This window comes from Pleurodeles waltl, chromosome 3_2 (assembly GCF_031143425.1).
Source record: "Pleurodeles waltl isolate 20211129_DDA chromosome 3_2, aPleWal1.hap1.20221129, whole genome shotgun sequence".
In the NCBI taxonomy this organism is placed as follows: Eukaryota; Metazoa; Chordata; class Amphibia; order Caudata; family Salamandridae; genus Pleurodeles; species Pleurodeles waltl.
Window position 1 is genome coordinate 92,423,004 of NC_090441.1, and position 24,128 is coordinate 92,447,131.

The window sequence follows — 24,128 nt, forward strand, 5'->3', positions numbered from 1 at the left end:
GCATGGCAGGACAGGGCAGCGTGATCAGAAAATGTGGTCTTTCGGGCAGTTCCATCTAGGTGGATCTCCACCCCTGGGATGTCGTGGCGGGAGGCGCAGTCCAGGCCCCTGGGGCTCTGTGTTGACTAGTGAGATGCCAGCGGTGTTTACCTGCCCTATTAAATCAGCCTGTTGCTGTCTACATCAGCCTGGTTATTGTCCCGCCCGAAGCATACAGTGTAACAAATTAAAGTGTTGACCTTGGCATCCTTTCACGATGATGTGTGAAGCGCCTGAAACAGCGTTTAACTCATACGGAAGCGAATTCTCATTCCCTCAACCTCTGGTGCTGCTTCTGCATTTCCTCCAGGGTCGGACTGGGGCAGAAAATAGACCCGAGCAGCACAATAAAAGTGACTCCAATCAGTGAATCAGCGAGGTAAAAGAGTTACGTAAATTCTGCAAATTGGGACAGTTTTAACGTGTAAAGGCACGCTGTGGAGGAGTTTTGCAAGGTTTGGGAGTCTGTGTGTATTTGTGCTTGCTGCATGCAACGTCTGTGCTAATAGCAGTGAAATGGACAGTTAAAGCCGGCCACCAGACCATAAAAAACATACCCAGATCTGTCCAAAAAAATGGTCCACATAACTGCCCTTCAGATTAACCGAGTAGGCGTGCGGGGTTGTCCCATATGCCAGCCCGGGCGAAACTGGTTTCTCCACAGTCTCCACTTCCAAGGCACCGTTCTCCACAAACGAAAGGAATACAAAGTGGCGCGAAGGCAGGTTGTTTCGAAAAATGTAATTCATGGTTAGGAGACATTTTAAGACACAGTACCTTTGGCCTAACAGTAGCGACAGACTTGTAAGGCGAGCAGGATGTACCTCGCCTCACACTCAATCTGCGGACGGGAGCTCTGCACTCCACTGCCCGTTCCACCTTAAAAGTATTCACTGGGAAAACACCGAAGGTCACGCCCACTAGCTTCCGATTGGTCTGCTGAGCGGAAGAGAACGGAGGGACCAGCTGCCATTGAATGAATAGCATGTGACGCAATGATACACAATTTAAGGCTGTTGCGCTGGAGCAAGTTTTTTCTCAGAAGGTGCAGGGGATCGGGTCTCGAGCAGGTGAGTGACTGGAGCAGGGATGTGAGACAGTCTATATTGCGTGTGCTTTTTTTCTCTCCAGATAATAACTAAACGAACACATCCTTTTTATGCGTTTGAAATGTGTGTTGTATGTAATCGAGTCCTTCTTTTCTTACAGGGAAGCGATAACTTTTTTCCCATTCACGTTCAACGTCATCTGTGATTTTTACGTCAAAAATGGCTTCAGAGGTAAGGGCTGTTCACCTTTTTCCAGTGTGTGAAGTTGGTGCTGTAATGTGCTTTTACATCTGATGATGAGAGCTGTAATAATAATGATTTGTTTTTATGGCACAGTGGTCACACAAGTTCAGCTATAACAAATATTCATTAACTGAGTAATATAATTCTTGCTAAACCCTCACATTCACCTTTTATTTTTAAAGAAAAAGAATATGATGGCAGTATTTGTAATAATTTATTGTAAGCACCGATGGCGTCACATTTGCCCCTCCACTCAACTCTAAAATGGAAAGGATGGCATGAGAGCTACTCGCTGGGACTGTGCAAAGGCCTGTAGAACTCTTGCAGTGTTCTGACCTTTAGCAGTGAAAAGCATTGAAGGGGTTAATCATTTAGATTTTTGCATGGTGTCCTCGCACAAACGGTTTGTGTGTATAACATGAGCAGAAGCAGTGTAACATCCAGGCCAACATTTCCACACTACAAAGAGAGAGATTTCGAAAAATACACTGGAGGAATTTATTACCCCCATTGAAGTACATTAAAGCACAGTCAATTTTATTAAATCGCGAGTCTCCCGCCGGAATAGGGTCTGTTCTCCTTTATGTTGTAAGGGTCTCTCCATAGGACAGTTACAGCATGTGTAGCAGCAGTGCAACTCTCCCTAATTTACTCAAAAGAGTTACTACAAAGGCAACAACCGTGCCATAGTAGGCAGGCCCTCTCAGCAGGAAGTTGCCTTTGCTGCAGGCATAATAACCTTGGGTGACAAGCATCCCTGCTAGGGGTTTCCAAAAGTTAAAGAGGGCCTTTCTGGGTGTCAATCTGAGCTTACGCTCATGGGATAACATAAGGAGGACTCTACTCAATGGGGCGTAGGGCTTCTGGAGCGAATGGAACCAAAAGAGGCTGCAGGAGGTGACCCACCAGTGACACACTTACATGTTGAGTGGCTCTTACAGGCCACAGAAGATGTGGGGGATGTGGTCAAAATGTAGTGAAAATGAGCCCTTGGGGAAGAAGCCTGCTCATTATCACTGACCCGGTTGGCATGTACATCGTAGGACGTCTGGCTTCCTAACGTCTGGGCGTGGGCTCACTAATACAAGCAGAGTTAGTCACCCAGTAAAGACGCAACATTTCCATGCTTATGTCTCTTGGAACTTGCTAACTGACAGAAGAGATTGTGAAGCCTCTAAATACTGTGCCAGGGCCAAAGAACTGTACTGACAATGAAGAAATGACAACCCCACTGTGCCAATCCCATGACAAAGAGTTCCTCCAACCATTCCAGAAACACTACACTTTCCCACCAATAACAAAATATGTTTTCCCCTACCTCACTAGTTGTGAGAATCTGGATGCCGTCACTGAGCCGCTGCTTGCACCATGACCTGTAGGCCCTGCACTCCGCGTCGCCTTGCTCACACTGCAGCCTTAGTATCCCGACAATGACGCTCTATGCTGACACCAGCACTGGTGTCTGCACCGTGGCCTGAGGACACTTCTCGTGAGGTACACAAAGCACCTTCCGCACCGCAGCCCCGGTCCACCGACGCCAGCACCATTGACTCCAGCATCGTCAACACACACCCCTGTCTGCACCGCAACCAGTGGGCTCTGCACGGAGCCCGCCCCGCACTGCCGCCTTGGGTCTACCGACGACATCGCCTCTGCAATGACAACGCCGCTGCCTGCACCGCGTCTTGAAGACACCGCTGCCCTGGTCTTACCGATGCAACCGGACGCCATCACCGAGCCAGTGCCTGCACTGTGACCTGTGGGCACCACACGTCGCATCGTCCTGCTTCGCACCGCGGCCCGACGCCATCAACACCAGCGCTCCTGACTTCGACATCGGCTTGGAGTTCAGTCTGCAACGCATGTGACTTCCAGGGACGGACGACCCCTGCACCGGCCTCCAGAAGTGATGTGGGCAGACGCCAGCGAACGCGGGACTCTGGATCTCATTCCAAGGATCACAACGTCCTACATTTCCAAGGTACTGTTTGCGAGTCTTCCCAACACCGTAGCTGGCCCGCGACAGGCCTGAACTGTTGGATTTGTTATTCACAATGCCATGATAGCCCTAGACGGAGCTATCGACTTCAAGGAAATGTATTTTTCAGTAATTCTTGCAAAAGTCAAATGTTTATTACTGTATGTTTTGGTTTTTCTTGTTTTGGTCTTGTTTTACACGGATAAATATTGGCTATTTTTCTAAAACTGGTGTGGTGTCCTTTTCCAGTGTTCTCACTGTTTTACTGTGTGTTATGTGCAAATGCTTTACACATTGCTTCTGAGATAAGCCTGACTGCTTCTGCCAAGCTACCAAGGGGGTGAGCAGGGGTTATCTGAGCTGGGTATTCCCCCTTACCCTGGCTAGAGTGAGGGTTCCTACATGGACAGGTTGTAAACTGACTGCCAACTAGAGATCCCATTTCTAACATTATACATTAAGATAGTTTATACAGCTGGAGACTTGGCCCCATATGATTGTATTTACAGAATCCTACAGTTCAGTTTTAAGGAGGATGTTAGCACGGAACCGAAAATGTACCACAGTTTCTCTTAGACATGCTGACCCTAAATAACTGCAATTCTACATAATAAATCCCACTCTCAGCACACCTCTATCTTCACCAAAAGTTACAATAAGCAAACAAACACACCATACCTCCTACCCAACTTCTATTCACCTCCAGCTACTCTCTGTATACTTACTGCTATAGTCTGCACACTTTCAACCACACGCCATGCAACTTGGAATGTGTTGCAGTTCATCAGGTCATTCCTGCCTCTTTTTATAGAGGTTATTAATATTGTTGTTTTTACTAACAGTATAGCTATCATATATATAACATTTCGAGACATTGATGTATTTGTCAAATGCATGAAACTATGCACAAGGACTCATCTAAAAGCCACATTGTGCAATAGCTCATGCTTATAGTGGCCATCCGAAAAACCTCAAATGGAGGTTTGGGGATATGTTAAGAGTCGAGCAGAACTGCTTTGAACCTGAGGACCTGGAAGAACAAATACAGGAAATATGAACCAGATTCTTATCTAGAGGTTACCCAGCGAAAGTGCTCCACAGTGCGATGGAAACAGTTAAGACTTGATCAAAAGATGAGTTACTGGTAATCCACAGAAAAGTGCAATCAGAAGAATATAAATTCCACACAATCATGGACTTTAATTGTAGGCACAAGGAACTTAAAGACATGTTTAGGAAAAAACTGAAGATACTAAAAGTGGATGAAACTCTAAATGAAGCCCTCACAGATCATCCCAGCATAACCTACAGAAAAGGCTCATCAATGGGGGATCTTTTGGCACAGAGCCTTCTCCTGCCGGAGAAATTGATTAGCACAATTTGGCTTACTCAACCGGGCTGTTGGAAATGTGCTAAATGTAGGACATGTGAGCATGGGATGAAAAGTACATACAAGCTCCACAATGGTAAACATGAGAAAATCGAGGAGTACATCACATGCAAAACAAAATTTGTGGTCTGTGTTTTGGAGTGCTCCTGTGGCAAACAGTATGTGGGAAGTACCAGTAACAAATTGAAATTGGGGATCATACAATATCTACGGGCAATAAAAAACTGTGACTTCTATCCCATAGAAAGAGAAGGGGGGTAATCATTTGCCTACAGGGCAGCTGTATTGTGGAATGCTCTTCCACTCAAGCTTTGGTCCAATAGTAACCTACTGAGCTTTAGAAAGCAATTAAAAACTCACCTATTCGTATAGGGCTGTTTCAACTCTCTAAGATAAACGTGGTTCCTGTGCTTTTTTAATAGAGCTGGGTTGCCCGTGAGTTGGGTAGCTGCTTGCACTTTACAAGAGCATTTAACATAGTCAAACATTTTTAGGAAGAGCATGAAGGAAATAGCAAAGAGCTCCAATATTTTGAGATCTAGCATATCAGAATGGAAGAAAGGGGTGGTGACAGAAAATGAACACTGAGAAAAATTAACGCCTGATTGATTATACTGATGGGAACAGAACCCACCCTGAGACATAATTTAGATGCTGAGTTGTGTATATACACTTATGATGCATTTATGTTTGATGATCATGTGGCACTGAATGAGATCTGGAAATGCCTCTATAGAAGGAACCATGGCAGTGTATCAGGAATTTGTACAGACACCAGAGACCAATTTTCTAGATTGTCATTATTACCTGACGATTTGCATTGAATTTACATCATTATGATTCGTATACATTAAATAAGATTGGCCCCTGTCTTGGACGTCCAGCACATCATCTCTCACCATGACTTGGTGGCTATGTCTTTTCTAGACAAATCGCATATAGACATCCTGGGATTAAGGGGAAGATAGTAATTGAGAACAAAGTGGTGCTGTTCACACATCCTGTCTTGTTAGAGATTGATAGAAAGCTGACAATAATTTTTGCTGAGAAAGGTTAATTGATGCATGATTTAAATACAAGTTTAATTGAGACTGATTGGTCTTGTTGTATGCACATTACAAACATGATATAGTAGGACATGTGTTCACGCATTTGATAGGACCACACTGTATGCCCACAATTGGAGAGTCATACAGGCATGCTGTAGAATTGTTACTGACAGAATAGTTTGACAACTGTACAACTTAAGCAGGACATGAGTGGTATCATCCCACCCTTCAACAGCTCTGTACTTTACATTTGATGACTTGATACACCTTTGCCAGCTAGAAGCTTGGTAGACACCTTAATTCAGGTAACGCCTTCAGTACTTTCACAGTTGTCCTTTAATTTCGTGAGCACGAGCACTTTTATAAATATTATAGGCACATCAATATGTGTGCAAGTAGCACTATTTGCACAACCCTCTCCATTTGTCCCTGGAATACTGTGTTCGATGGCATATGTTGCTGCAGATACACATGTTTGGCACAGTCCGCTGCCTGGTGTTGGGCTCGGAGTATTACAAGTTGTTTTTCTTCGAAGAAGTCTTTTTGGTCACGGGACCGAAGGACTCCTCCCTCCTCGGCTCCATTGCGCATGGGCGTCGACTCCATCTTAGATTGTTTTTTTCCGCTGTCGGGTTCGGACGTATTCCTTTTCGCTCCGTGTTTCGGTTCGGAAAGTTAGTCAGAATCTCGGAAGAAAGCGTCGGTATTGTTCCGTTCGGTATCGGGATAGTTAGGTACATCGACACCGATCATTGGAAGACTTTGGGGTAGTTTCGATCCCCCATCGGGGCCTGGTCGGCCCGACCGCGTGCGACATCGAAGCCGATGGAACGGACCCCGTTTCGTTTCTGCCCAAAATGTCACAGTAAGCATCCTTATACAGATCAGCACTTGGTCTGTAACTTGTGCTTGTCCCCCGAGCACAAGGAGGTTACCTGTGAAGCCTGTCGAGCCTTCCGGTCCAGAAAAACACTCCGGGACCGAAGAGCCAGGCGTCAACAAATGGCGTCCACGTCGACAAAACAACGTTTCGACGAGGAAGAGGAAACATTCTCGGTTCCGGAATCAGAATCCGGAGACTCCGACGTCGAACAACAGCAACAAACTGTGAGTAAGACGTCGAAAAGTAAATCCATCGACAAACCGAAAGCCCAAGGGACGCCACTGCCAACAGGCCATGGCTCGACCCATAAAACAGGCGACCCGTCGAAGGCGCCGAAAAAGGGCACGCCCATAGCGAAGACACCCGACTCCGGTCGAGGGACCGCCATGGAGCAACCTCGGAGCCGAGAAAGCGGCTCCGAGAGACAAAAACAAGATACCGGCACCGAAAAACATCGGCACCGAGAATCCATGCCGAAAGGAACAAAAATTCTGTCGGTGCCGAAACCGAAAAAAGATTCTCTCTCGGCGCCGAAAAATACCACACCTTCATCCTACTCAGAGGAACAAGGAATGAGTGGCCAAATGCACAAATTTGGACAAGAGCTCCAAAGTGTAGAATCGGACTACACACAAAAGAGACTGTACATCGAGCACGACACAGGGAAGATATCAACCCTTCCCCCAATCATGAGGAAAAGAAGGATCGGACTTCCAAAGGATGACGCACAACCACAAGCCAAAGTGGTTAAAAAAGTCACGCCTCCGCCCTCTCCACCACAGGCATCGCCGGCACAAACACCGCCACAAATGCACTCACCAGCGCAAACTACCATAAGTCATGACGATCAGGATCAAGACGCTTGGGACCTGTATGACACCCCAGTGCCGGACAATGATCCCGAGTCATACCCCACAAAGCCGTCACCGCCAGAGGACAGTACCTCATACTCGCAACTGGTGGCTAGGGCAGCAGAATTCCACAATGTCCAACTGCATTCCGATCCTATAGAGGATGATTTTTTATTTAACACCCTCTCGGCTACACACAGCCAATATCAATGTCTCCCAATGCTACCAGGGATGTTACGGCACGCAAAACAAATTTTTGAAGAGCCCGTAAAATCAAGAGCCATTACCCCAAGGGTGGATAAGAAATACAAACCACCACCCACAGACCCAGTGTTTATTACTTCGCAGTTACCACCTGACTCCGTGGTAGTAGGGGCAGCTCGCAAGAGAGCAAATTCACATACATCTGGCGACGCCCCACCTCCGGACAAAGAAAGCCGAAAATTTGATGCGGCAGGGAAAAGAGTAGCATCACAGGCAGCCAACCAGTGGCGCATCGCAAATTCACAAGCGCTGCTGGCCAGATATGACCGCGCACACTGGGACGAGATGCAACTTCTCGTAGACCATCTTCCCCAGGAATACCAAAAAAGGGCGCAGCAAATAGTGGAAGAGGGACAAACGATCTCAAACAATCAAATCCGCTCTTCACTAGACGCAGCCGATACTGCAGCAAGAACAGTCAACACTGCTGTCACCATAAGGAGACACGCTTGGCTACGCACTTCAGGCTTCAAACCTGAAATCCAGCAGGCTGTCCTTAATATGCCCTTCAACGAGAAACAACTTTTTGGCTCTGAAGTGGATACAGCCATTGAAAAACTTAAAAAGGACACAGACACGGCCAAGGCCATGGGCGCACTCTACTCCCCGCAGAGCAGAGGCTCTTTCAGAAAAACTCCATTTAGAGGGGGGTTTCGTGGCCAACCCACAGACACCACCAGCCAACAAACAAGAACCACACCATATCAGGGTTCCTTCCAAAGGGGAGGTTTCAGGGGATATCGGGGGGGGTCAATTCCCAAGGAGTAGGGGAAGATTCCAGACTCCAAAAACACCTCCACCTAAACAGTGACTTTCAAGTCACGCAACCCCTTCACTCAACACCAGTGGGGGGAAGACTAAGCCAATTCTACCAATCTTGGCAACAGATTACAACAGACAATTGGGTATTAGCAATAATCCAACATGGCTATTGCATAGACTTCCACAACTTCCCACCAAACATCCCCCCCAAAACACGCAAAATGTCACCACAACATTTAGAACTTTTAGGACTAGAAGTTCAAGCACTACTGCAAAAGGATGCAATAGAGTTAGTACCAGTACAACAAAAAAACACAGGAGTTTACTCCCTGTACTTTCTAATTCCAAAAAAAGACAAAACATTAAGACCAATATTAGATCTCAGGACACTAAATACCTACATCATATCGGACCATTTTCACATGGTCACACTACAAGACATCATTCCACTGCTCAAACAGCAAGATTACATGACCACATTAGACCTAAAGGATGCGTACTTTCATATACCAATACACCCTTCTCACAGAAAGTACCTACGGTTCGTATTCAAAGGAATACATTACCAATTCAAGGTGTTGCCATTCGGAATAACAACTGCACCAAGAGTGTTCACAAAATGTCTAGCAGTAGTAGCAGCACACATCAGGAGACAACAGATACATGTGTTCCCTTACCTAGACGATTGGCTAATCAAGACCAACACAGTAAAAAAATGCGCAAACGACACCACATTTGTCATACAAACCCTTCACAAACTGGGGTTTTCCATCAACTATACAAAATCACACCTAGAACCGTGTCAAACACAACAATATCTAGGAGCAACCATCAACACATCAAAAGGAATTGCCACTCCAAGTCCACAAAGAGTGCAGGCATTCCACAAGGTAATAAGTGCTATGTTTACAAACCAAAAGATACAAGCAAAATTTGTGCTAAAACTTCTAGGCATGATGTCATCATGCATAGCCATTGTCCCAAACGCAAGACTACACATGCGACCCTTACAACAGTGTCTAGCATCACAATGGTCACAAGCACAGGGTCAACTTCAAAATCTGGTGTTGGTAGACCGCCAAACATACCTCTCGCTTCTATGGTGGAACAGCAAAAATTTAAACAAAGGGCGGACATTTCAGGACCCAGTGCCTCAATACGTTATAACAACAGATGCTTCCATGACAGGGTGGGGAGCACACCTCAATCACCACAGCATTCAAGGACAATGGGATATACACGAAACAAAATTTCATATCAATTACCTAGAACTGTTAGCAGTATTTCTAGCGTTAAAAGCCTTCCAACCCATAATAACACACAAATACATTCTTGTCAAAACAGACAACATGACAACAATGTATTATTTAAACAAACAAGGAGGAACACACTCAACACAATTGTGCCTCCTAACACAAAAAATTTGGCAGTGGGCGATTCACAACAACATTCGCCTAATAGCACAATTTATTCCAGGAATACAAAACCAACTAGCAGACAACCTTTCGCGAGACCACCAACAAGTCCACGAATGGGAAATTCACCCCCAAGTTCTGAACAAGTACTTTCAAATTTGGGGAACACCCCAGATAGATTTGTTCGCAACAAAAGAAAACTCAAAATGCCAAAACTTCGCATCCAGGTACCCACACCGCGAATCACAAGGCAATGCTCTATGGATGAGTTGGTCAGGGATATTTGCGTACGCTTTTCCCCCTCTCCCTCTCCTTCCATATCTAGTAAACAAGTTGAGTCAAAACCAACTCAAACTCATACTGATAGCACCCACATGGGCAAGACAACCTTGGTATACAACTCTACTAGACCTTTCACTAGTACCGCATGTCAAACTACCCAACAGGCCAGATCTGTTAACAGAACACAAACAACAGATCAGGCATCCAAACCCAGCATCATTGAATCTGGCAATTTGGCTCCTGAAATCCTAGAATTCGGACACTTAGACCTCACACAAGAATGCATGGCGGTCATAAAACAAGCTAGAAAACCTTCCACTAGACACTGCTATGCATCTAAGTGGAAAAGATTTGTTTACTACTGCCATGCCAATCAAATACAACCATTACATGCCTCTACTAAAGACATAGTAGGATACTTACTACATTTGCAAAAAGCAAATCTCGCTTTTTCATCTATAAAAATACACCTCGCAGCAATATCTGCTTACCTACAAACTACTCATTCATCGTCTCTATTTAGAATACCAGTTATTAAAGCATTCATGGAAGGGCTAAAAAGAATTATACCACCAAGAACACCACCAGTTCCTTCATGGAATCTTAACATCGTCTTAACAAGACTCATGGGTCCACCTTTCGAACCCATGCATTCCTGTGAAATGCAATATCTAACCTGGAAGGTCGCATTTCTCATTGCAATCACATCCCTCAGAAGAGTAAGTGAAATACAGGCATTTACCATACAAGAACCATTTATTCAAATACACAACAATAAAATAGTTCTAAGAACAAATCCAAAATTTCTGCCAAAAGTAATCTCACCATTCCATTTAAATCAAACAGTAGAATTGCCAGTGTTCTTCCCACAACCAAATTCTGTGGCTGAAAGGGCACTACATACATTAGACATCAAAAGAGCACTAATGTATTACATTAACAGAACAAAGCTAATCAGGAAAACAAAACAACTGTTCATAGCTTTTCAAAAACCACACATAGGAAATCCAATCTCTAAACAAGGCATTGCTAGATGGATAGTCAGATGCATTCAAACATGCTATCTTAAAGCCAAAAGAGAATTGCCTATTACACTAAAGGCACACTCAACCAGAAAGAAAGGTGCTACAATGGCCTTTCTAGGAAACATTCCTATGAGTGAAATATGTAAGGCTGCAACCTGGTCTACGCCTCATACGTTTACTAAACACTACTGTGTAGACGTACTAAATGCACAACAAGCTACAGTGGGCCAAGCTGTACTAAGAACATTATTCCAAACTACTTCAACTCCTACAGGCTAAACCACCGCTTTTAGGGGAGGTAACTGCTTTATAGTCTATGCCAAACATGTGTATCTGCAGCAACATATGCCATCGAACTGAAAATGTCACTTACCCAGTGTACATCTGTTCGTGGCATTAGTCGCTGCAGATTCACATGTACCCTCCCACCTCCCCGGGAAGCCTGTAGCCGTTTAGAAGTAGATCATAAATCTTAAACATCTGAACATTTGTAAATAATTATTAGAAACTCTTAACGTACATACATATTCACTCCATTGCATGGGCACTATTTATACCAAACAACTCCATCCTCACCCTCTGCGGGGAAAACAATCTAAGATGGAGTCGACGCCCATGCGCAATGGAGCCGAGGAGGGAGGAGTCCTTCGGTCCCGTGACCAAAAAGACTTCTTCGAAGAAAAACAACTTGTAATACTCCGAGCCCAACACCAGGCAGCGGACTGTGCCAAACATGTGAATCTGCAGCGACTAATGCCACGAACAGATGTACACTGGGTAAGTGACATTTTCATTATGATTGATTAGCTCTTCATATGTATATCCTTTATAACTGTTTTATAGTTATTTTGAAATTTGTTTAAGATGCGATGAGATATGTCTGAAAATGGATTGCTTTCTACCCCTCCCGCAGTGATTATAATGGTGATATTGGTGGTATTTTCACCTGTTCTAGGACCTCTGTAGTGTGGGGTTTCACTATATTTGTCATGAAACTGTCTGCTTATGATTGTGTTACTGTGAAATTAAAATCCAGCACATGACTGACTTATCACTATTAATGTACTTTACAGCAACAATAGATTGAAGATGGGTTATGAATTTGACAATATGATGAAAGGGATATACATGTTCTAGTTGTTCTTTTTAACAGTGATGATGGACAGTAATGGTGTGAGCACTTCAAAAGGACTCTCTAGTTGGCGGGACTCTATGGGCCAGTAGAAGGCATAGCGCCAAAACGCGTCGACCATCCTTTTTATTTTCCACACTGTAGGTGAATGCAATTTAATAAAAGAAATTAGGTGAATCTCCGGTGACTGTGTTGCTCTTTTTCCTCACTGCGGAGAAATGGGAATTGTAATCTTTTGTGTTTTTGTGTATTTTTATATATGTATTGTGTGTGTGTGTGTGTGTGTGTGTGTGTGTATATATGTATATATATATATATAGTACATTTTTTGTCTGTTGGAGATTATAGTGCATTGTGATTGACACTCTGTACATCATGTATGGAGCTCCGTGGCATTGTACTTATTGGTCAGCAACACAGGCCTCTGACATGAGCCTCACCCCACAAAGCCTTCAACTTGGGTAATTGCTCACAGACTGGAAATGCGAGGAGTCTGCTTGACTACCTGAAGGCACCCTGGGCTATAAATGAGCTACTTACAATATGAAACTCATTATGAAAAATCTTTGCAAAAGCTTTTTTGTGCCATGAAGCCGTAAAGGTTGCTCAACTCTTCAGGCCCCAGCCTTTGCAGTCACTCTGAAATTAAAACTACCTTCCTGTGGTCTTCCCCATATTTTGGCTGATAAGTGGTTTGGGGGCCCAATATGTATTGTGACATGTATTTACTTCACCCATGTTTGGGGAATGAACTCATGCAAAAGGCTGCGCCTCATGCTAATGATTGCATGCCCTGCATACGATTTGTGCTGTGTGACACACATTTGAGCAGTTCCTTGGGCACGTAGTAGTGCAAATACTCGCTCCCTAGATTGTACTTTGGCCAAAAGTTGGCATCTGGCAATATCCGCTTTGCGTTCCTTTTATATAATAAACCCCATGGTGTCTGGCAAACTGAAATGAAGATGCGCCATGTGTACAAAGGCTATTGCATGTGTCACATCATTTGCCCGTATAACACCAGTCTTGCATATCTTCGTGGACTTGCTGCTAATCAGACTCAACGACACCAAGCAATGTGCATTTTGTCTCTGAAGAGCAACAGATGTGCCTAGCTGTTTCTTCTCCTCTTAAGTTCACCAGACATCCAAGCTCTGCACCCTGTGGGTTCCTGGTAACTTCATGTGGGGGTACAGGTGGGGGTATAGTGGCTGTGGGGTTGTTAGTTTATAGGGCCCATGGATAACCTATCCTATCCAAGTTTGATCAAAAGCTCCTACACCAATGGTCACTACTGAGACTACCTTAAATTTATGTTCTCAGCGTCTGCCTTGCCCCCCACTTTCTTTCTATTCCCGGTGCTGTAAAACAGCTTTTGCAGCGTCTAGCACTTAATCCGTTTTTGATGACATAGCATTGCCAAGCAGTGGATTTTTTGTGGATTTGCTGTAACGCCGTAAAATCGGCAATTAGGTTGAAAACAATGTATAAAGCCACAGGCCCATAGGACGTGCATATTCATAAATTGTGGCTGCTCTAAATTTAGCAGGTAAATGTTAATCCTCTCTCGAACCGCTTTAATGAATGGCTGCAGGTAAAAGTACACATTTCGATGTAGATATTTAAACATATCTGTAAATCAGTTTTTGTTGAAAGGGTACCATACAGCACATAAATCCATTGTAAAGAAAGATCTTTAATTTAGAGCACATTTAAGTTGATACACACTGAACAGATAGCATCTGGACCAGGGCTGCGGTCCAAGACAGGCAGAGTGACCAAAGTCCCTCCAGTTAATGGCACAAACTGCAGTCATGAGCTTTCTGTCCCAAACAAAAAGCGGTCATGTACCTTTGTCCAAAGAGAAGCTGAAGCACAGAATCATGCAGCGTTTGCAGTTTGGATAATGTTTCCACAACGTAACCTCTTTGCATTGTTCATCTAACTTTGATCCCACTAAGTATGAACTCGGCGATCTTTCCGACAAACCAGGAAAAAAAGAAGGGTGCTTTGGTGTAAGAAGACTAGCTTTACAAAAGCTGCACATTGAAAGTCTCTTCTCTTTGAAAACTAAAAGTACAATAGCACCACCGGTCTGCCTTCCCCTTCCTACTGCGCGTACCCCTAATTCCACCTTTGCATTTGCCCCGACCCCCATCACCACCCGCCCTATGGCAGTCTGCAGCAACTCTACCATACAAGTCTTACTTTTAAAAGTGTGAAAGATCTGCAACCAGACACAGAGGTAGTGACTGGAAGGCAGAGCTTGGCCATAGCTGTGCATGGCCTCAGTGGTGAGAGAGCACGTTTGACTGGGCAGCCTAACAAATCATATGCAGGCTGAAGGCGTAGACACCCATTTATGCCACTCAAACTGGCTTAATTTCTCTCCTTCTCTATCCCGGTCACCATGGTTAGTAAGTTGTGCTCCCTCGCAGTCAATTAGCTGAATACTAACAGGCTAGTACTGAAAAGTGACAGCAGGACTGTGTGTATTTAGGGAGATCCCATCTTCATATTGGCCATGCCGTACATTTGCACATTAGAACTGAAAGGGAAGATACCAAAGATAAATATTTGGTTTTCTGCTGCTTGGCATCTAAGCCTCAGCCAACAAGGCCAGTGCGCGTGACCCTCTCCCCAAACCCCTCATTCACAAAACAGTGAGTTGCAGAGGTGGGTTAGGGGGGCAAGAGAGCCTTCACACGCCGGGCGATGTGGTTACATGCACAGCAAGAATGAATGGTTTGGGTATCTCGCAATGTCTGAACTGTCATTCCAGAATATATTTTACACCCCGAGGCAATAAAGAACCTGGAATTCCAGTACAAGGGCAATGTGGAAGCGATTACTAGATGTTATAAGAGAAACACAACTTTGCCATACTGTGCAGCACCCTGTTTACAACCTCGGCCTTCTGTAAAAGAAGTACATGGCATGATAATGTTATGATGTAATGAGAATTTTTCTCCCTTTCGTTTTTTATTTTTTTTATTGAACCGCCACATTCACAAATGAGAACTTTACAGAATTAATTGAAGCTATTTTGTACACGACTAAAGAAACGTAGCAGAAAAGTGACGGATACCACCATAGCAGAAACCTACTATTTTATCTGCAGTATCCACAATAAACGTTTTGGAATGAAGGAACCGATGACAACTTATGGCACAATCCATCGTCACGTCGATGCAGGGGAGTTGATCCCCAAATGATCAGGGTTACCGCTACTTAGGAGAATTTATATTAATTGTGAAGTAGGGATAATGAGGATTATAGGAGTTCATCCTAGGATGGAGATTGGGCCAGGTGATTTAAAACATCTCCTTAAAAAATAAACTTTATTGAGAAATAAATCAATATTCTCCAGTTTTGGATTGGAGGGGAAGCAGTGGAGTTCTTTTTGGGGGACTCTTTAGAGTATTGGATAGCCTCTTGTTCCTGAGAGGATGTGTAGCTTGGAATTGGAGGTGTCAAGGAAGGCAATGAGCAGGAAAATAGCAAGTGAAGAATGTCAGAGAAAACAAAACACATTCTCATTGAATAGGTGTTAACCTGGACACAAACATTTGTTTGCTAGTGGACCAACTTCCTCTGTTGAACAGTGACAACAGCTGAGAGAATCTAACAGCTTAGCGGCACAGAGTTTCACAGTAGACTACGTATGCAAGAATAAGGCAGTTAAGGCCTTAAAGCAAGTTCAACAGTTGTAGTGGAGTTAATAATACTGAGTTTCCTGTTATTTAAAAGGGTACAGAATTAATGGGGGTTCCCGTTTTGAACATGGAAGATCCCGTGAGCCATGAAAAATGGCCCTGAGAATTAGTAATTACAGTTCCTATTCATCCACTAATTCCTTATTCTCCCCTACACCCCCCTTCTCCCCCCCCCCCCAGAAATTTCAGGTTCTCTCAGCAGCTGAAATCTAAAGAGGAAGCATGAGAGGTCCATGGTAACTCTATGGACCTCATACTTCCCTTCCGGAATGATAGGCCTCTAGTAATCAGGGCCTTAATTGGCACACAGAAACTGGTGGTAGTACCTTGATATTCGCAAGACTTAAGTTTTGATGGAGGCAATCTGTAATTGAGATGGAAAGATAATTCAAAACCCATAATGTGGGCAGACTCTATCGAACCAGCCCTAATAGCTTTTAGGAGTATTTCTGGACTTTGTTAGCCATTCTTTTCTTTCTTGTCTCCCATTGGATTGACATCAAAATCTCATCGGGCCCCTGGCTTGTTTCTGAAGGCCCAGTGTATTATGGTCGCTGTAGCTGTTAATTCTTCAGCACAAAACTTTACTGTCTTTGCATTTATTAGTGTGCAATAGATGTCCTTATATTTTGCTTTAATGCAACTCCTGATATGTATTTTGCTATACATTCCACACCAGACGAGGAAGGGAGGATACCAGCACGGTATCTTTCCTTTGCCTATCATCAGAATCCTATTCAAATTGAAAGAATGGGATATATATACTTCGATTGAGTCAGAGATCCCCTGGATGCATGATCGGCCAAGAACACACAGACTTACTGTAGTTCAGGAGATTATCAGATGCGAAGGCATTCTTTTGAGTTACGTTGAGGATGGAAGGATCAAAGATACTGAACAATCAAACATCCGGCCTATAAAGTGTATCCATGTATGCTGATAATTTGATCATTTTATTCCCTGTAAGTTAGCATTAACCTTAGAGTAGTGAGCAATGGCTCAGGTCAGCGGGCAGGAGAAACCTAACATATGCCTCTGAACAAGCTGAGGTTTGCAAAGATGAAGACTAATGGATCAACATTTAAGGCTTTTGTCATTGCGACAAATATCTTCTCAAAGTCCAGCCAAACTATGGTTTTGTATTGAAAAGCTCATGAGATGCTAGGAGAGACTTTTTAGATATTGATCACAAGGAGGCCCAATGCGATTGTCAAAGAAGTGGTCAGACACTAACATGGCACACAATATGAGCATTTCTTTAAAAATGACTCCTAAAGAAACCCGCCTGGTCCTGATACATGACCAGTAAGGCAAGTATTAGCTACTTGGCCAATGTTTTGTAGTCCAGGTTTAGCTGTGTGTGTGATATTTCTCAGGTATGACTTTGACTACCTTGCTGAAGGGCTCTGTGGCCACCCCCTTCGAGGCTACTGGGGGATACATTGTGCAGGTTGTGGACTCGAAGTCTGCTGCCTGCTCTTGAGTAATTAGCAGGTATTTCATCTAGGGACAGGATAGTCACAACAGTCGGTAAAACGATTCTAGGTTTCTTCAGGTGAATTTCAGCCTTGCATTCTCTTTGTAAACCTTCGACCCCCTGTCCCTTTCCTGAATGTTGATTATTTCTTCCGTTGAACTTCAGTTTGGGCATACAGCTTACCATAGACAGTTTGTACCTCCTTAGCTAAAGCGTTTGTCAAATGATGCTGCAAACCACTGGTGCCTTATTCTTGCCTTGTTTTAGTTTTGGCTCTTCTGGTTTTCCCTTCCCTCTGTTTGACATAAATCCTAAACTTTTTAACATAACATCATTCAAGTCTGGATATGTCCCTAAGCAGATGTCAGATGTCCAACCAACCTTAAAAAAATAGTTGCGTTTACTTGTGCTGTCCCACGATGAAGATGGCTGACCCTCGCAGTGAAGCTTGAAGGCATCTCAGATGTGATTTGTCTAATCTGAAATTGTCTTTGAAGAAGTACTTAATGATGTTCTCTCACCTCCCTTTATAGGGCTAGGTTAATAAAATATTCAAATACATTCTACCACCTGGAGCTCTGAGTTATTATATCTACTGCTGATACAGGTGCACGAATGACTGGGGATTCTTTTCAGATATGGCCGTAGAGGTCGAGATTAGATGAACAAGGTTTCTGGAGTCTGCTCTACAAGTGGAATTATAAAGATTTGAAAAGAATGTGATTTGCTGCTGTCAGATATGTTTAATTCTCGGAGCAAATTGTGAAATTCGTTTTGGCACTTAAGTTGTGTGGATGGAGCTTAGACTGTTCGTCCAAAAGTATTATGAACAATACACAGAATTATAGATATCATACCAGATCCACAATTCCACAGAAAATGATCAATGAAATGCAGGGCTGTCTGCTGCTTACTTGTTTACATTTAGCTACCTCGACCTTGATGGTTGGGTTTGAATTTAGAGTCAAACCAATAAGCCCCGTTTGGTTCCAATAGTCTACAAAATATCAGTTTGATGAGTTCTGGGCTGAACTTTACCAGGGTTGCCTGGCACATTTAACCCCTTCCTTGAGATCAAACATCTAAACATTATTTTGCCTGTTCTGGTTCTGAAGATCAGTCAAAAACATTATTCTGAATTAAAATAGCGCCTACCAGTGGTATCATGTCACCTGCCACTATTCTTGTTTTCCGTATCGAAAGCCCTATGTGTATCATGGCCTTACAGAAGACCACCATGGCTGTGTTCATTTGGTCATTATTGTCTTTAACTGGCTGGATCTCAGTGAGGATGGTGTCCACAGCAGTCTTCCTACTGCCTTGTGAGCACAGCTGAAAGCAAGCAGCAACAATGGAGAGGTCCAAGAGGACAAGGCACTGTGGGGGATCAGTGTATATTGAGCACTGCACATGCTTAGCGGTGCTCTTTAAGGAAAATCTCTAATGTACGGACCCAAGTTTGCAAAGTTGCACAACGCAGTATTCAGGAATTAAACAAAACACAGTAATAGCAGGAGTGTCACTAGTACGCGGAACTCGGAGAATAACACTGGATTTAGGGTTTGAGGTGAGTAGGGTACATGCCTTTGTGCTTCTGGATGGAGTAGTATCTCACAGGTGAGACTGGCTTGGAGCTCCTGGACAAGCAACAGAGCTTTGGCTCCTCCACTCGAGGGGGAATGGGGAATGTGGAGTCTCTACAGCAGTGTAGGAAGGATGCCTGTATGACAAACGTAGACAGAATGGTCTGGTCATCCACAGAAGGACCGCACTTCGGTGTTAGCTTGAGAACCAGCATTCAATTGAGTCAGAGTCTTCAGTGAGCAAGGGACAGATGTCAGAACTGCAGACAGGGCAGCAAGAGGGATTATCTGAGGCATCTAGAAGAATAGGAGCAAGTGCCATTGCATGCATGCACCAGGCTGAGACTTATATGAGTTCATTGCATTCTACCTAAGATTAAGGTAAAGGTTTTTGATTTAAAAAAAAAAGACTGCTTTACCTTAGAAAGGCAAACCAGGAAGCAAGGAGCCTTGTCGCGCCGGTTCCTTACTTGAAAGAGAGACAAGAACCTCTGTGTCTTTGGCATCCATCTGAAAATTTGAAGCCATAGTTGTGTCTGCAGGTAAATATTGAACAAAAGAAGCTAAAGTTATTAAGCCTGTGGAAGGCGCATTAAGAAGCCTACAAGAAGTCTCATAATGTCAGTCACAAATGATGGAATGGTGATGGGCTGGCCTCTGCTGAAAATATGCGATCTACATCTCTGCGAATATACATCCCCCATGAGGCAGTCAAAGGCCGATGACAGCTCCAGCAGCATCAGACATGGTCACAGAGGAAATCCATTTCCGTGTAGAGGAAAAGAGAAGTGCAAGTTCAGTCAAATGGCTCTGCACGGTTGTAATTAAAAATTAAAGTTTCCCCGTAGTGCGCTTGGAAACCTCTGTGAGTTCTAAAAATGTGTAGCTCTGTACCTTCGTGAGGTGGTAAACCTGCGGGTGTAGGTTTACAAACTGTTCTGTGAATCAGGCCCTGCACGATGATTTCTGTATCCCCGAGTAAGGGACGCCCATGCAAGAAAGAGTTGTGCTGACAGGGGAGTTTGTCCCATTTGGGGACCGGTCAGTACCTCAAAAAGTTGAGGGCTGGGGAAAAATCAGTCATATGTCAGACCTGAGCCTCCTTAATTTGGTATGCTGAAAATTCTACCTCAATACCGTTTACTATTTTCCCCCCCAACATTTTTGCATACCCTGAATTAATGTCCTGCGTCTGACGGAGTCAAAATTGAATTTCCCGTGTTCGCATGCTGTTCCTGTTCCATTACTTTGCATAATCTCTGGGGTCTCGTGACACTTCTTGCAGCACAGTGACCCAGGGGACCTTTGTCCGGTTCTCCGGTGGCCAGTGTCATGAGTGTAATTGCAGCATCGGGGGTGAACAAACATCCATGAAGAGGCCGCCGGCGGTATTTATCTTTCGAGATCAGGACTCGGTGTCCAAAACCGTGGCCTTCGATCAGCAGGTCAGAACCGCCCACATTTTATTCTGTGACCGAGGCCATCCAGGGCCGCAGCAATGACGTGCTGTCTTCACAAAGCGGCATTTTGCTTCCCACCTGCCCTGGCAATGGCATCATATCTGATGCGTCTAAGGGCAATCTCTCATTGCATCGCTGGGTCGTCTGCCACCTGCTCTGTCTGTGGCACGTCAGGTGGTGGGGTGATGATACCCTGCACTCGTACTCTGTCTTGTAACACATGAGTAATTTATTTAAACTGGTGTAACTGCAGGTCATTGTCGAAGAAGGTTATGGCACGGGGCACTGCCCATGGCACACTGGCACCCCTGTGGATACTCGTGCAAATCAAGCAGGCATAAAATAGCCTTGTAGAGAGACTGAGACAGTGGTTGAGACTTTAGCACTTAAGTGGCAAGAAAGGAGAGAGAAAGGAATACGGGGTAGCGAGGCATGTAGTGATGGCTGCAGTCCACGCTGTACCGGAGACCGCGGCCGTCCACCGTCAGGCAGCCGTCCGCATCAGTTGACATAATTTAATCAGAATCCCAGCGATGGCAAAATGGCGCCGCGCCTTGTCTTTTGACACCTGATGATATCACGGGAAATTACATCACAGGAAGTGATGTCACTCAACAGTGGACCCGATAGACTGCTGTTTTTTTTTTCGTTTTTAACAATCTTTATTGCAAATCGATGCTGCAAAATGGTATTAGATAGTGTTGTACACCCATTAGTTACTAGCAGTAGCAACCGCACGCGTAATCCATAAATGGTCACAAGTCAGATTGATTAAACCACGTGGGTTGTACGGCAGTACACAGGGGAGCAATAGCCACTATATCTGTCTGCCTTAAATAGCACGCCTGAACAAGATGAGGTTTTGGGCAGAATAGAAAAACTTTGTGACTCCCTGAGACTTACCAGGGGCGGCCACAGACAGGCTAAAGCATACGCTGCACTCATTCTAGTGCGTGCAAAAATCACCTGGGGAAATAACGTTAGTTACAAACTAACTGTGGATTGGACATAGTCGTTCTTGGATACAACCAGGCGGAGAAACCTCGCTGACACAATTATACCCAGAGGTTGAGCGTTGCGTCCACGGGCTCTCACCGTATAGGATGAGGGGGATGTTCAATACCAAGCAAGACTCATAACCACCCCACATTGTGCATGGCGCAGTTGAAAGGCTTGTGTGAGCTATTTGGGACCTGCAGTGGTGGACTATATTAAAGTCCTCCAAATTGTCCAATAAAGTGTGACAGAGCTCTTCACTTATTCCATGCCTGTTCATTTGTGATGGTTGTTTTTTGGATGAACAGTGCTGGTGATGGACAATACTCACAGCAGATATGTCTTATGGGAATTTAAAAAACATGAGTTACAATTTGTTGCTCCCCACTATGTATTTTAGCTTCAGTATTATCGTAGGCCATAACGGATATATATTGTAGTATATAACTATATAATTGCACTGCGAACCATGGGTCAGCCCTTCTTAGCTTACCTGCATATCAAAAGCAGTTTTCTGGTTCAGTTATTTGCGGGTTGTAAGCTGTGGATTGTGCTTGTGGGTGATGTGACTGTTTTCTGGGCTCTGTTGCCGGGGTGCGGGTGGTGCAGTTATCTAGGAAGAAACTACATTTTCAACTTCAACAGTCTTTGGAAGTGTATGTGGTCCTGGGTGCTTCTAATGTTGTCTAGTAGTTTGGGAGCTTGTACTGAGAAAGCAGTGCCTTCTACAGGGTTTTTATGGTATGGTGGTATGATGAGAAAGGTGCAAGCCTGTAGCATAGTGTTCTAGGAGGTTTGTTTTGCTTAATTTTAACTTGTAGGTATCCCTTTCCTTTGGAGCAATACAGAGTGCTTTGAACATTGCCCTTCTAGCTTTAGGTAGGCAGTGGAGCGATTGCAGGACTAGAAGGCTGCATTCTCTTGGGTGAAGGCAGGGAGTAAGCCTTCAGGCAGTATTTTTAGATATGTTGTACTTCCATATAAGGAATGCTGGTGCACCAGGGTGTAGGCTGTTGGCATAATCAAGCTTGGAGATTACAACTGTGAGGATGAGTTGAAGTTTATGTTGCAGTGCAAGGTATAGGAAGATACATCATAGTTTTTTTCATTTTGTAGAAGGCACTGTAGGAAGTTGGCTCTGTATATACTATTTCAAAGTAAGAAATAGTGTGCACAGAGTTCCCCGTAGAGGTAAGATAGTGGCAAAATTAGATAATTCTAATGCTCTATTTTGTGGTAGTGTGGTCGAGCAGTAGGCTTATCAGAGGGTAGTGTTAAGCATTTGTTGTACACACACAGGCAATAGATGAGGAACACACACTCAAAGACTTACTCCAGGCCAATAGGTTTTTATATTGAAAAATATATTTTCTTAGTTTATTTTAAGAACCACAGGTTCAAGGTTTACAGTTAATCCTTTAAGTGACTTCACTTAGATACTTTAGGAACTTTGAATGAAAACAACATCATGTACAGTCTTTGTAAAAATGGCAATAAGCTATTTTCAAAGTGGAAACAGAGCAGAAATCAACAGTTCCTGGGGGAGGTAAGTAAAGGTTAGATTAGGAGGTAAGTAAAACACTTACAAGTCTCAGTCCTAGGGCAAAGGCAGCCCACCGTTGGGGGTTCAAGGCAACCCCAAAGTTACCACACCAGCAGCTCAGGGCCAGTCGGGTGCAGAGATCAAAGAGGTGCCCAAAACACATAGGCGCCTATGGAGAACAGGGGTGCTCCGGTTCCAGTCTGCCAGCAGGTAAGTACCTGCGTCCTCGGGGGGCAGACCAGGGGGGTTTTGTAGAGCACTGGTGGGGACACAAGTAGGCACACAAAACACACCCTCATCGGCACAGGGGCGGCTGGGTGCAGTGTGCAAAGCAGGCATTGGATTTTAGATAGAAAACAATGGAGGGACCCGGGAGTCACTCTAGCGGTGGAGGCAGGCACAGGGGGGTCTTCTCCTCGGGACAGCCACCACCTGGGCAAGGCAGAGGGTTGCCTGGGGGTCACTCCTGCACTAAGGTTTGGTTCCTTCAGGTCCTGGGGGCTGCTGGTGCAGTGTTGGTTCCAGGAGTCAGGTCCCTTGTTACAGGCAGTCGCGGTCAGGGGGAGCCTCTGGATTCTCTCTGCAGGCATCGCTGTGGGGGCTCAGGAGGGTCGTCTCTGATTACTCACGGGCTCGCAGTCGCCGGGGAGTCCTCCCTGAGGTGTTTGTTCTCTGGATCTCGAGCCGGGGGCGTCGGGTGCAGAGTGTGAAGTCTCACGCTTCCGGCGGGAAACGTGCAGTCTTTGAAAGTTGCTTCTTTGTTGCAAAGAAGTAGCTGGTTTTGAACAGGGCCGCTTTTCACCGGAGTTTCTTGGTCCTTTAGTCCAGGGCAGTCCTCTGAGGCTTCAGAGGTCGCTGGTCCCTGTCGAATGCATCGCTGGTGCAGGTTTTTGAAGTTGGAGACAGGCCGGTAGGGCTGGGGCCAAAGCAGTTGTCGTCTTCCTCCTTCTCTGTAGGCTTGTAGGTCACCAGTCCCTCTTGTTTCTTCAGG

At 44.6% G+C, this 24,128-nt stretch overlaps 1 protein-coding gene across 1 annotated transcript in view; it reads left to right on the forward strand.

Annotated features, from left to right (window-relative positions):
• The first annotated feature begins 983 nt into the window (after positions 1 to 983).
• Positions 984 to 24,128, forward strand: part of ASL (argininosuccinate lyase) — a 201,960-nt gene continuing 178,815 nt past the window's right edge. The window contains exons 1-2 of the mRNA XM_069226880.1: positions 984 to 1,109; positions 1,249 to 1,319. Coding sequence (XP_069082981.1) covers positions 1,308 to 1,319 — 12 coding nt within the window. The 5' untranslated portion in view covers positions 984 to 1,109; positions 1,249 to 1,307. The remainder of the gene's footprint in view (positions 1,110 to 1,248; positions 1,320 to 24,128) is intronic.